This window comes from Neolamprologus brichardi, chromosome 8 (assembly GCF_056152115.1).
Source record: "Neolamprologus brichardi isolate AB-2024 chromosome 8, ASM5615211v1, whole genome shotgun sequence".
NCBI classification, from domain to species: Eukaryota; Metazoa; Chordata; class Actinopteri; order Cichliformes; family Cichlidae; genus Neolamprologus; species Neolamprologus brichardi.
Genome location: NC_142111.1, coordinates 8,282,790 through 8,295,781, shown reverse-complemented (window position 1 = coordinate 8,295,781; position 12,992 = coordinate 8,282,790). Strand labels below are relative to the sequence as shown.

The following is a 12,992-nucleotide window of genomic DNA, read 5'->3' as shown; positions in this document are numbered from 1 at the left end:
GTTTCAAGGTAAATGCAGAAAAGCAAACGATCTGTAATTATCGTCACTTTAGGACCACAAGATTTGGGATCCTTTTATCAGCCACTGGATTTGTAAACGTTATACACATCAGACTATCTGAATTTCCAGTAGCAAATGCCAATTTAAGATTAGCAGAAGTAATTTGATAATGGAAATAATGTATTTTCCTTTACTTTGAAATCCATAACGAGTGTTTAATGACACTTGAAAGTGTCCGACTGCTGTATCTGGAAAATATGTTTTATTATTTACTTATTTGCGCTCACAAAATGCCTTTTATTAATGTTATCGTAAATACTAGATCAGTTGCGCATTCAAAGCCCACCAGGTCATGGTGTGACCAAGGATTAGCCATGCAAACGCAAATGAAGGCTTTCTTTCAGGCTTCCGTAGTTGTAAGCGTCCGTTGCCATGGTTAAGTTCCTATTCCCAGCTTGTGCAGTACTTGAATGCACTAAAAGAGGCTAAGCAAAATGTTTAATTGGGAAAAATAATAATAAAAAGGGAAAACGATAACAGTTGGGTATGACATCAAAAACGGAGGAGGGTAGACAATCTTAAAAGTCGATGACGATGAGCCAAATCAAGCTCCAGAATCATCCTGACAGGGACGAGCAGCCCGAGGACGATGGCAACTATGAGCTTCCCCCACTTGTTATCTTAACTGAACAGAGGTAAATTGTTACTCACGACATTAGTTATGTGAATAATTGTTTTTAGAGAACGTATAAGTTACTCAGGGTCGTGAGTAACCTGTGTACAATCAGAGCTGGATGTGAGGTTTGGTGTCTCTCTGACAGATATGAAGGGGAAACCTGTGAAGGGCAGCTTCATGGACAAGGTGTAGCTTATTTTGAAGGAGGCCATGTGTACAAGGTACAGCTTTACAAATGAATTTCAAATACAAATAATGACCTAATTTCATAAATCAATTAAGAATTTATTATATTATAATATATTTTGAAATGTGTTTATATCCTTCCAAAAAAAATGCATCAAACAAATAAAAAAATGTATGTTTGAATTGTATTTTTGTGAAGGGCATGTTTTCCAAAGGACTTATGGATGGATTCGGCATATTCACACAGGCAGCTGGACTAAAATATGAGGTAGCATACAGAAATTATGCATTAAATTAACTAACTGTACAGTATCCTTTCTTAAGCAGGGTTTTTGAAAAGTCAATGTATATGTAACATTTCTAAAAACAGCCATCCTTTATATACACACACATAAAAATACAGGTCAGTAAGGTGTAATGAAATATAATGTGGAGGCAAAGTCTTTGATAAAAGAATGCAGGCAAAATACTGAATTGAATTTATCTAATAGGGAGAGTTTGTACGCAATATTCCCATGGGCCAGGGCACTTATACATGGCCAGATGGCAGCACCTATAAGGGGGAGGTTTACAACGGTATACCACATGGGACAGGAACCTACAAATGTACCCAAAACAGCTTGTTTTACAGCGGGCAGTGGCATCAGGGCAAGAGACATGGAAAGGTATGATTTACCATTGATTTTGTCATTTTTTAGGAATTTGTTTGTCTCTTTTTAATTGGTCTCGTTTGTGCTAGGGTACGGCATATTATAACGAGGAAAAAAACTCTTGGTACAAAGGAGATTGGGTGAGGAACAACAGAGAAGGATGTGGACTGAGATGGTATGCATCAAGTGAATATATCTCCTCATCTGGTGTTGTATTTGAATTACCCTGCAATAACATCTGTTCCTGATAGCTACCCTTCTGGGAACACTTACTCTGGTGAGTGGAAGACCAACCAGAGGCATGGAAAAGGCACGATGCGGTGGCTGAATCTGGGACAGAAGTATGTTGGGGCATGGCAGGATGGAGTACAGGTATGAAAGAAAACCCTAATTTAATTATATATGAAGTTATAAAGCTTAAAAAAATGTAACTGTCTTGAATCAGATTTATGTTTTGGTTGCTCCTGCGGCAGCATGGCCAAGGTACACATGTCTGGAATTTAAGGCGAAAAGATGGATCCCAGTATTCCCAGAGCAATCGATACACAGGGGAGTTTGCTCAGGGTCAGAGGCATGGATGGGGAACCTTTTACTACGCTGGTGGTGCGATCTATGAAGGAGAATGGAAGAACAATAAAAAGCACGGGCAGGTGTGTTTCACTGTCAGCTGGAAAAAGTTTAGAGAAATCCACAGTATGCTTTCTTACTGATTTATTAAAAGTGCAGAATGAATCAACTCTGATTGTAAAATTCAGAAAAATGTCACCTTTGTCAGGGAAAATTCACACTGAGTGACGGGCATGCATTCGAGGGACACTTTGTGGATGACCAAATTATCACACCCAACCCGAGAGCACATAGTGCTCCTCTCGGTAAGGAGCAACAGTATTCAAGAGTATGTTCAAAATAGAAAAGGAGGAAATAAGCAATCCTGCAGTCTTGAAATCCTTCCTAAATTTGTCATAGGTGCGTTCCCGCTGTCACATAGCAACTCATCTTTACTGGGACCAGACATGGCTCTGAACATTGACTGTCTCCTGGACATGATCCCGGAAAGAAAACATGACACAGAGCGCAAGCAGGTCAGTCCTCAGCCCAGCGTCCTCATTTACAGCCGTGTTCCCACCCTGAAACTGTGCATCATGTGTAACAGGTGGAGTTTGTGGTGCTGAGGCAAGAAAGAGAGCTGAGGTCAATTTGTAGTTTCTACAGCAGGCTTGGTTATGCCCGCTCCCCGGAGAACACCCTCCTGCTCTCCCGTCTTCAGTTCTGGCGCCTGCTCAAAGACTGTAACATTCATCACCACGGCATAACTCTGACACAGATAGACCGTCTTATCAGAGGTGAAAGGGACTGCTCCACAGCAGCACTGAATGATCCTCTGAGAGTATTTATAGGTTATTTTAACCGCTTTCACTCTGTGTGTTTCAGAGGATGTTGATCCAGCAGAGATACACTCGCCTTTCACGCCTGTGCTGCTTCGCAAGCTCATCAGCTATCTTGTCATTGTGGCCCACCACATCCACAGTAAAGACATGGTGTAAGGGAACCTGTTCCTACCTTTATCAGAAGATATCACAATGAAACTGCCTGGGGGTGTCCCCTGACGACAGCTGCAGGGATTGGGAAACTTAATAAAATCAGTTTGTTTATACTCAAGAAAACTTTGTTTAATCGGGATTAATCGTGATCAATTATCTGTAATAATTCCTTTTTTTCTCTATTTACAGGTCACCAAAGTACCTTCTGGCTGCCTGTTTTTCCAAACTGATGACAGATGACATTCTTCCAAATGCTAAGAATGTAAAAGGTGCTTACACATGCTACAGACCCAATTGTATGTGATTCATTTAAATTGTATTTCACTAGCTGGTGAACTTCAGAGACAATCCATTCATCAGCGGTACTGCTAGGTAACAGCAAACTACACTGTAATCAGAACTAAAAGAGCAAATCGGTGAAAGAAAAGTTCAGTTGCTACTAATGTTTTGGTTTAGTAGTTTCTTGGTTCCTCACTTGGGTTTCTTCACAGGTGTTGATACTCCTGTAGAAACCTGATGTTGTAGTGTTTAACACTCTTGCTTAATACAGTATGTAGTACTAACTGTTCATTAACAATAGCTGCGTCTGTCCAGGCTTTCTGTTTAGGCAGCCAGACGTTGGAGTGGCGGCTATGAACTATATGAAGAGGTGCTGGGAAGTCTTTCAGCTTTTCTGCACAGCCACCAGGGATGAACAGACCATGACCTGCCGTCACCTGCTGTGGATGTTCAAGGTGCAACAAACTGTAACACTTTTCTTTGCTGGTATAAATAGTACATTACATTTTTGCTGCCTGTTTCATCAGTGCAACCTAAAAGCTTCTCAGTATTAAATGATTACTGCTGCTCTAGTCCCTCTTTCCCTTCACTCCCAGCTGGTCACGGCAGGTGGCTCTTCCTCCTGGTTCTGCTGGAGGTTTCTTCCTTCCTGTTAAATGGGAATTTTTCCTTCCCACTTTAACCAAGTGCTTGTTGTTAGGCGTTATCTGATTGTTTGGGTTAACCCTGTATTATTGCAACGCCTTTCCCTTATATTATAAAGCACACAGAAGCAACTGTTGTTGTAATTTGGCACTATATAAAAAAAACTGAATGAAAGTTTTATGTCCCAGATTTGACATTAATACAATACTTTAAAAAAATTTAAGTGGATTTATGGTCAAACAAATCTGATTTAAATGTCTTTATCAACAACAACAGCAGATAGGATGAATGGCATGCCTATTTATCACAAAAACAATTAATCACAGTTAAAACCTCCGGTTATAACCACTTGCAGGATCTCCATTTGTTGGACCATAAGCTGACCACAAGGAGGTTATTGGAGATCATCAATACAGAAAGCCACAACCCCGACAACCTTTCGGCCAGTGTTGATCTGGAGGTCTGTTTACATCAGTAAACTCATTCAGCTGTTTTTTGGTGCAATATTCCTCTTTTTGAATCATGAGAGCTGCTGTTCTGTTCTTTCCATTGCAGATTACGTTCCTCGAGTTTTTTGAGGTGCTTCTGGGCTGCGCAGAAGTTTCATGTGAGCAGGTTTCTGAAACACTGAAGGAGGACCATCGGGTTTCTGGGTCCAACACTGAAACCAGGAAGGATTCGCCTGAGGTGGAGGTCAGTGAAGAGATGATACAGACAAAAAACAGCCCCTTCCAGTTGGTCAGATCCTGTCTCAACGCTTTCATAATCTCTGTATCTGCTAACCTTGTAATGTCATGTCACATGTAAAATATTTAGTTGTTCAAACATATTAAGGACCAAACATATTTTTACAAGCTGTGACATAATTAGATATTTTAAAATTAAGGAGCTCCTGTATTTTTTCACTATTCATTTACTTTCAGTGCTACTCATTTTTTCTTCTGGCAGTTTTACTAGCCGATACAGGCCAGTATTGGTTGACAAAACAACCAACACTATATGCACAAAAAGATGACTGGGGCTGCATCTGGAATATGCCACAAAACTGGCAGTAACTTTGCTAAAATCTTTAATAAGATGAAATCCCATCTTTATTGCAGACTGGGATTTCCAGTGCTCAGGATGGAAGTCAGTGGGATGTCAAGACGGAAGCCAACGAGATACCCGAGCCTGCAGGTTTGGTTTATCATTTCAGTGTATGCATGCCTGTGTGTGTATATATGTGCATAGATAGGACTTCAGTCCTTCTAGAAGCAGGTCTTATCTTGCCTGGGCAGTTTTTTTTTTTGGAAGAACTTAAACCAATAACCTTTCATTTCAGTGGTGACTGGGATGTAAACCAAGTCCATGACTTTGCCTTGAAAATGCTTAAATGGTTTGCAGACTGACCACCTAAAAAGGCTTAAATTTGTTTCCCTTGATGTCATCCTTCTGTCATCATTACAGATTCAAAATTTCCTAGACCCAAAGTTTTACATGAGAATGGTTCAGAAAATGAAGGGACATTTATTGTATTCAATGTAAGCTAGACATGCCCAGTAAATACACACTTCACAAATCACATGATATTTAGAACTGGTTTGTACTTTCAAATTCTCAGAATGATTGTGTCAGAACAAAAATGCCTAACATGTTTATTTCCTTTAGAGCACACAGACGACCCTGGAGGTGAAATCATGTGCAGACCAGCAGAAAACACTAAAGACCGCAAATTGGAACTTAAGATGAAGACTGTCGATGAATTCTTCAACCACTTTTTCTTCCCAGCATCTGACTATTACCAGCTAGTGACAAGAAACAGAATGGAAGAAAAGCACCACCCAGAATCTCAGAGACAGATTGCTCTAGATAAGATGAAACAAAAGCCAAATAATGCTGTCAAAACAACATGCAGCTAACATGTCCTTAGTTTTGTTGGTTCAGTTTAGAGCATTATGAAGTGAAAATATTAATACAATGACCTCACACACGTTGTACTCCATTATTAAGGAGACATGCAAGTAAAGGGCTGGTTTCATGAAAAAGCTTCAAATTTTCCAAGTTGCCACTTTGCAACAAAGATTTTGTGACTGCATCTCTTCTCAGATGAAATGCCCCCCCCCCCCAGAAAATTGATGAATACAAGATGAAACAAACTGTTCTGTTTGTGTATCCTGTTTTAACAAATAAAAGCAGTCAGTAATAACAGCATTGAGCATTTTGTTCATTTGTGATTGGATATAGATACAGAGTTCTTTATTGGTTGTAACCAAAACTTTAATTAGAACTTTGTGTGAGAAAACTTTTCTACTCATCTAAGAACGTCAAAAATATTTTTTTAATATAAAAAACTGTGTAAAAAGTTGCTAAAACAAGTTTTAAAAAAACAAAACAAAAAAAACACTTCTCTTTACTTTCTTCAGTCTCTTTACTAAATGTTAGGAGGGGTGAAGACCATGAGGTCACTTGGACAGACTGACTGGCGTATCTTGTCCTTCGGGTCTGGGGTGAAGAGAAGCAAGGCAGACTTTGCTGTCTGTACCTAAAGAATAAAGGGGAAAAAAATTAAAAGAAAAATCACAAAGACAATTTTGGACAAAACGTTAGGCAATATATATACTTAAACACTCCATAAAACCCTAGGTGTTTAGAAGAAAAGTGGAAAAACTTTGACCTGTCGTGAGTGAGGAGTTAACACCGAAGACACCGCTGGCAGTGCTGTCGTGACAGAAGTGAGCAAAAGAATGAATAAAACGGTGAAAGTGTGTAGTTTTTAAAATGTGGTGACAAAAAAACAAAAACCCCAACACTTCAACATAAAAATCTCTCTCATCATCTCTCATTAGTTAGTGTTGCCAAGTTATAAAACATTAGTCTTACCAGACTCTTTCTCAGTAAGAAAGTTCATAGGTTGTCTTCTAGGACTCTCCATCGCTACATCCACTGCCATGGGTGACAGCGTCTCTGTCGCAACTGTGTCCCTTGGTGACAGGCTGCATCTGTCTGAGGACTGGAGGTATCTCTCAAAATCCAGTCCAGAAATTTCCTAAAATTACAAGAGAATAATATATTCATTACATGGCTAGAAAACACGCCCCCCCCCCCCCCAAAAAAAAAAGTTCTAAGGCACAACACAGAATTGGGGGGGAAATTTATTTTACCTCAACAACTGTGCTGTCTGGTGTGTGACACCGAGTCTCCACGAGGCCCTGCACAGCAGATGAAGAGACGGAAGGTTGGCTAGGAGTTGCACAGGGCGACAGTGTAAAGCTCGGGGCTGATGAGGGCTCAGGAGCTGGGGGCACGGTAGGTTGTTTGCACGGAGAGCCTGGAACTGCTGGACTGACAGGGTTATCAACAGTTACATCCTCGGCTGGCTCGAGGATTGCTGGAAGGAGTTGTGGAACAGAGGGAATGTCTGTGGAGACTTTTTCTGACACTTGTGCAGGGCATCCGTCAGGTTGGGTGTCATCTGAAATCACTTCCTTGACAGGTGAGAAATCCATAGAGATGTTCACAATGTCCCTTCTGCTCTGGGTTGCCTGAGGAGTGCCGCACTGAGACTTTGGTTCTGGGGTTTGTCTGACAGTGAGGCGGAGGTGTGCAGGTGTGTGAACATGTTGAACAGGTGTCTGAGCCAACGCAAGGGAGCGCCGGGTGACCCTTCTAGGTGAGAGATATGTGGAGCAGGGAGAGACCCCAGGCAGCACAGCAGCATTTAAATGGCTGGATCTCCTAACTGAACAAAGAAAAAAAAACCCCAACATGTGCAATATGATTAGACCAAATCCAGAGTCATCCAAAGTCCAAACTTTTGGCATGCAAGTCACCTGATTGTTTAGCTGGGCTCTCCACCTGGAAGAAGCCTCCATCAAAGACCACTGTGTCCTGCTTTTGAGCCCCTGCCTGTGGGTGTGGATTCTGAGAGCCCAAGACGAGACAGTCTTCAGTGTTAGCAGCACTGGCTGCCTTCTCTGCCTCAGCTGCCTGCTTTTTGGCTTTCATGGCTGCTTTTGCGGCAGCCAGACGAGCCTTAGCTGCTGCATTAGTTCCTGCAGGCTTGGCAGGTGCTGCTGGCTGTTTCTGTTAAAAAGACGGGACAAGCTGTTTTCTTAAAACACAGAGGCCTTCATATGCAAATGACTACAGAAACAACAACCATAAAACTCAATGATTAGTTGGGTGATGTGTTAATATAGTCAGTTTTATGATGGCACAGCTGTGTGTTTTTGAACCAAAGCTTAAATTAGGAATCTTTACCTTCACTACTTTCTTCTGTCGTGGTGGAGGCTTGTGCTCCTCCACCCAGCCTCGCTCCTCTGCTTCTTTCAGAGCGTCAAACTTCTTGTTGACATCCTCGACCTAGAATGGGGAAAGAGTGCAAAACAGATGTTAGGCCTCTTCTCCTTGTTTGCGTGTTAATGTGCGTGTTGCACCTCTCTTGAGGCATCACCTGGTAATAAACCATGTCCCAGAACCCCTGCAGGTCAGTGCAGGTGGTGAGCTTCTCCCCTCGGCCTAGCTCACAGTCGTCCACCAGACCGCTGAATTGGTTGAAGCGTTCTTTCATCAACAGCCGTGCTTGGCCAACAGCTGTGCGCATGCGATCTCTCACTGAACACGATGAGAAAAAAAGATAACAAAATTACTATTAGTCAGAGAAATCCACCATTTTCCTCATATGAAAACAACAACTATCTACAGAACCAAAATTAAATATTCAAGATTTTAATAATCAATTGGTGTAGAAGATAAACTCACTTTCTTCTGGGATGGACTCATCCTCCACTTTAGACTCCCAGTGGAGAGACAAGCCCGTCAGTCTCTCTGTCTCATTGGCCATTTCTGATCTGAAGAATTTAAAAGAAAATGTTTAAAAAAAAAAAAAAAAAAGGTTCTTTTTTGAAAGACTAAACGATATGAAAAGTACCTGAAATATGGTACGTCGTGCTTTGTTTCCACTGATCCACCTGGACTTGGAGGGGCAACTGTGGGAGAGGTATGAGGAGGAGAGCGCAGAGGAGATTTAGGTGGACACGATTTGCTCTGCTCATCACTGAATACGGGGGCTGGTGGAAGGTTGAAGCTGGAGCTGGATGGAAAGAACAGCACTGCTTTTAGATTGACTGAAATTTTAAAGCCTACATATTTTCTTTAAAAAAGGGCCCAAAAAAGAAAAATCTGCAACATCATAACAAACAGAAATATCAGTGCTAAAATATAACATTGCTTCCTCCTGTGATATAGATCAATACTCTGGTATAGTATTTCTATTATTAAACTTGCAGACACCCTAAACAGAATTCTATAATATACTACTGCCTGACTCGTCACAGTAATGCTGAGTAACAACAGCAGTAAAGACATCTATTAATTGGTGTTTTGCAATACTGTGGCCAACATCAGTGTTTCAGTACATATTTAGCAAAAGGAAAATTTGAGCAGATGAAATGGAAAAAAGAAGCAGACCTTGGTGTAAGGAAGGAGTCCGCTGAACGAGGTGTGAGAGGCTCAAACTTGAAGGATGACAAGCCAGTCGGAGCCTGGAAGAGAAAACCTTCTGGAGCAAATGAGGATGTAGATGGGACGAGATCAGCAGAAACAGGCTTGGCTGGAGATTGATCCACCACCATGTCTTCTTCCTCAGCACATGGTGTCGGGCTGGGAGGACTAGGTCTTTTCTCAATGTCCTGCATCTCAGGCTCTGTCAGCTCAGGTTCCTGCACACGACAGGAGCAGCAAAGCAATTAAACTCCAAGTTACTTAAAAATTGATCACAAGTTTAGTTTGTCGTGTGTTTCACTGAACTGCTCACCTCTGAGATAGCATGATGGACAATGTCATTGACTGCTTCTGTGTTTCATAAAGAAGGACAACAAAAATGGTGAGAGAAATTCCAACAACTGTTCACAATGTAAAGTGAGGCAGACACATTTGGAACAAATTTTGTTTTGGTTTTTTGGTTCATGATACCTTTACAGTTCCTTTGTGCACCAGACAGGGGAGCCACAGGATTAAGATTTGCTCGGCTCCTTGTGGTTCTTGTATCGGACACTGGTGAGAGACATTAAACACAAACAAATATCCATTTATGTTTTAAACCTCAACGCCATTTCTTAACTTCCCTCCCCAGTTTCGATATTAAATGAGCTTCCAAACCAGACAATACCTGCAGTCTTGTCCTTAGGTTTGCCCTTTACCACAGGAACTGGAGGTCTGTTGGCAGATCTGGTTGACAAAGCTCGTACGGCAGGTGCTTCTATGGTAGAATGGGATAATACAGACACAAATTAAGAGCTAAACACAGGAATGCAGTACTGCAAAACAAAAAAAGCACAATGGCTGGTTTCAAGGGCAGTTTTTTTTTTTTTTTTTTTTTTAAATTATTTGTACCTTTGGTCTTGGTTGTAGTTGATGCAGGCTTGGCAGAAGCTACCCGGGTCCTTGTTGATCTTTCCACAGCAGGTTGTCCTACAGAAAGAAGAAGGTCATTACTAAAACTGCTTCTAATCTAAAGCTGCATTTAAAAATAAAAAGTCAGTTAAGGGGCATTCAGTTAATTTACCCTTCTTCACTCCAGTATTTGGATCTTGTATCTTCAGAGGCTGCAGAAAAACAAATGAACAAAGTATTAGTTTTTTGTTTTAAATAGTTAAATACAAAACCTTTGAAAACAATGGTGCATGTGTGGAAGAAAACAGTACCTTCTCCACTTGCTGCTGCTGCTGTTTCATTGAACGAGTGACTCTAATACTTTGGGATGGAGCCGTGTTCGCCTTTTTCTGAAAACATAACCAAAAATAAATAAATTCCACTGAGACAAAAAAAGAAAAAAAATCCTCTGATATCACATGGTCATCACAGTTATGAAAGAACCAACAAAAAGATAGGGAAGTAGTGTGATTCACAGACATGTTTTAGAATAAATCATCTAAAGTGTTTTTTGATAAGTCCCCTCTTACCTCTTGGATTTTTGTTGAGGCATCTGGGACAGCAGGTAGTGAGGTAATGGTTCCCGTTGGATGATACAGACCAATCTTAAACACCCCTTTACGTTCCCTTTCCCTCTTCTCTTTCTCCTTCTCAAGAGCCTTCCGCTCCTTCCAGCGCTCGAGCTGTTTCAGCCTATCTTCCACTGCTTTTGCTGTGGAGGAACAAGCATGGGGAAGGGCACAAATCAGCTAGAGCTAGAGCAGTGCATTTTCTTTAAAACTGTGAAGCCATACCTTTAGCAGGTTTTTCATTGTTTTTCGTCTTCTCTTGTATGGTTGACATATTGGCCACTGCAATAGAGGCATCCAGGGAGGACATTTCCAGCTCTGGGAGTTTATCCAACTGCCTCCGGGTGTTCACAGTACGTTCTCGATTCTCCTTCTGGGAATGAGACCTTCTCCGAGACATTTTTACCCTAAGCATCGACACACTGGTGTCCCGCTGCCGCAGGTGAGCAAATCGAGACTCCATAATCAGGTATCTGGATTTTTCAAGAAGGGAAACATAATGTTTTGAAAGGTACTGCAGATTGCATGCAATGGATATTACAGACATTAGGAGACATTTGTCATATTAGTTAAAAATGAGAGGGATCCAAAACTGAATGGCAAATTTTTTTGTGTTGTAATCAGCTATAAGAATAGAAATTAGAAAGTTTTTAAACGTATTAGTGTCATTATTCATGTGGTGGCAATTTTAAAACCACACACAAAATAATTCCCAAAACATGGACAATGTACTGAGCAAGAGCTGTCAGAAAAAAAAGAGAAAAGTATGTGGTATAGGCTAGGCACTATAAATGGTAACACGGCAAAAACGGCTTCATTTTGGCCTGTTTAGCTACAAGCTTGTAGACGTAACCACCAACAGATCAAAAATATTGACGCTGTGTTTTTTTCCCCTCCCGCTTTTCTTATTCTCCGGAAATTCAAACAATTGCGTTAAAGCAACGACAGGAATGGCGTCTCGATGGCTTAATTTTTTCCTTGGTGGTTTCTCTGCAAACAAACGTTAACGTCAGTGTTACTGGATTAAAGTATGACTTGAAGGAGTCGTGAACCTTACACCAACTACACACCTGAGTAAAAGCAAAGTATAATACGGCAAAAGGCGGAGAAAATAAACGTGAGCCAGCACAGTGTTTTGTTCTACTGCTACTAAAAAGTGTAGTGAGTAGAAATAGATACTTTCAAAGGCGAACCAGGAACACGAGCTAATTATTCAACCAGTGCTAGTTTTGTAACCCACTCCACCACTTCTGTTGACAGAAGGACTCGCGCAGGGTTCAACATTCCGTTAACAAATATATCTAAGTGAACAACTTTTATGATTAAAAACCCAACTTACCTTTTTTCTTTTTCCAAAGAGGTACAATTGTTTTCTTTTCTTTTTTCTCTACTTACTAAAACCTGACAGCGCAACGTACAAGCTCAGTGCAGAAACATAACAATCATGGCGGGTGAGTTTTTAAAATTTGTCCAAGTTTACGCTGATTGGCTGCAAGTCATACGTGAGCCCTGATTGGTTAGTTTCTTTTCTTCTTCTTCTGATTTTTTTGTTGCTGTTGTAACAACTTTCCATTGTGTGCCGAAATTACTCCAGAAAAGTGGAGAAAAAATTGTATAAAAACGTTTGCTTGGAATAAATTTTGTTTAAAAAAAAAAGGTCAAACCCTGTATAATTACACAATATGCATGTGTTTGATAAAATCAGGTATTTACAGTAGGAAGGGTAACAATTAGTATTAATATTAAGTTAGCTGATATAGTTAAACACGGGAATTATTTATAATCAGCAATCAGCTATGTGGGTTAAATCCATGTGGAATAAAATGAACTGTAAATCATTATTTGTTACTTTGCAAAGCAACTCAAAAATACACATGCATCCACAGAAAACTAATGAAATGATTGTACAATGTGATGCAAATAAAAGTGTTCATCATAAATAAGTTTAATACATTTCTCAATTAGACAGAAGATTTAAAAAGTGATATTTTGAAGCCAAATAAATTATAATATCTGTTTTTTTTTCTCCTCTTCC

General features: G+C 40.5%; 2 protein-coding genes across 2 annotated transcripts; one reads left to right on the top strand and one right to left on the bottom strand.

Moving 5' to 3' along the window:
* Positions 1 to 431: 431 nt before the first annotated feature.
* Positions 432 to 6,164, top strand: rsph10b (radial spoke head 10 homolog B). Its single transcript, XM_006800944.2, has 17 exons — positions 432 to 695; positions 822 to 897; positions 1,062 to 1,130; positions 1,354 to 1,527; positions 1,602 to 1,687; positions 1,764 to 1,884; positions 1,986 to 2,162; positions 2,288 to 2,384; positions 2,479 to 2,594; positions 2,666 to 2,855; positions 2,944 to 3,052; positions 3,243 to 3,322; positions 3,648 to 3,787; positions 4,333 to 4,437; positions 4,533 to 4,670; positions 5,078 to 5,153; positions 5,625 to 6,164. Exons 1-17 carry the CDS (start codon positions 589 to 591, stop codon positions 5,873 to 5,875), a joined length of 2,112 nt encoding a protein of 703 aa, XP_006801007.3. The 5' UTR covers positions 432 to 588; the 3' UTR covers positions 5,876 to 6,164.
* A 10-nt stretch (positions 6,165 to 6,174) lies between these two features.
* Positions 6,175 to 12,431, bottom strand: dlgap5 (discs, large (Drosophila) homolog-associated protein 5). Its single transcript, XM_087845371.1, has 19 exons — positions 12,297 to 12,431; positions 11,183 to 11,430; positions 10,919 to 11,100; positions 10,661 to 10,738; positions 10,522 to 10,561; positions 10,350 to 10,427; positions 10,126 to 10,215; positions 9,930 to 10,010; positions 9,772 to 9,809; positions 9,426 to 9,676; positions 8,887 to 9,048; positions 8,718 to 8,806; positions 8,410 to 8,570; positions 8,217 to 8,318; positions 7,787 to 8,039; positions 7,118 to 7,695; positions 6,837 to 7,002; positions 6,631 to 6,674; positions 6,175 to 6,498 (listed from the first exon to the last, which is right to left on the bottom strand). Exons 2-19 carry the CDS (start codon positions 11,418 to 11,420, stop codon positions 6,388 to 6,390), a joined length of 2,742 nt encoding a protein of 913 aa, XP_087701497.1. The 5' UTR covers positions 11,421 to 11,430; positions 12,297 to 12,431; the 3' UTR covers positions 6,175 to 6,387.
* Positions 12,432 to 12,992: the final 561 nt, after the last annotated feature.

Excerpts from the sequence above, each read along its gene's own strand:
- rsph10b (XM_006800944.2), top strand. The coding sequence starts at position 589 with ATGACGATGAGCCAAATCAAGCTCCAGAATCATCCTGACAGGGACGAG. Across the intron at positions 2,385-2,478 it reads AGCACATAGTGCTCCTCTCG|GTGCGTTCCCGCTGTCACAT; the intron begins GTAAGGAGCAAC and ends AATTTGTCATAG. Across the intron at positions 3,788-4,332 it reads ACCTGCTGTGGATGTTCAAG|GATCTCCATTTGTTGGACCA; the intron begins GTGCAACAAACT and ends AACCACTTGCAG.
- dlgap5 (XM_087845371.1), bottom strand. The coding sequence starts at position 11,420 with ATGGAGTCTCGATTTGCTCACCTGCGGCAGCGGGACACCAGTGTGTCG. Across the intron at positions 8,807-8,886 it reads CACGACGTACCATATTTCAG|ATCAGAAATGGCCAATGAGA; the intron begins GTACTTTTCATA and ends TAAATTCTTCAG. Across the intron at positions 8,571-8,717 it reads TGAGTCCATCCCAGAAGAAA|TGAGAGATCGCATGCGCACA; the intron begins GTGAGTTTATCT and ends CATCGTGTTCAG.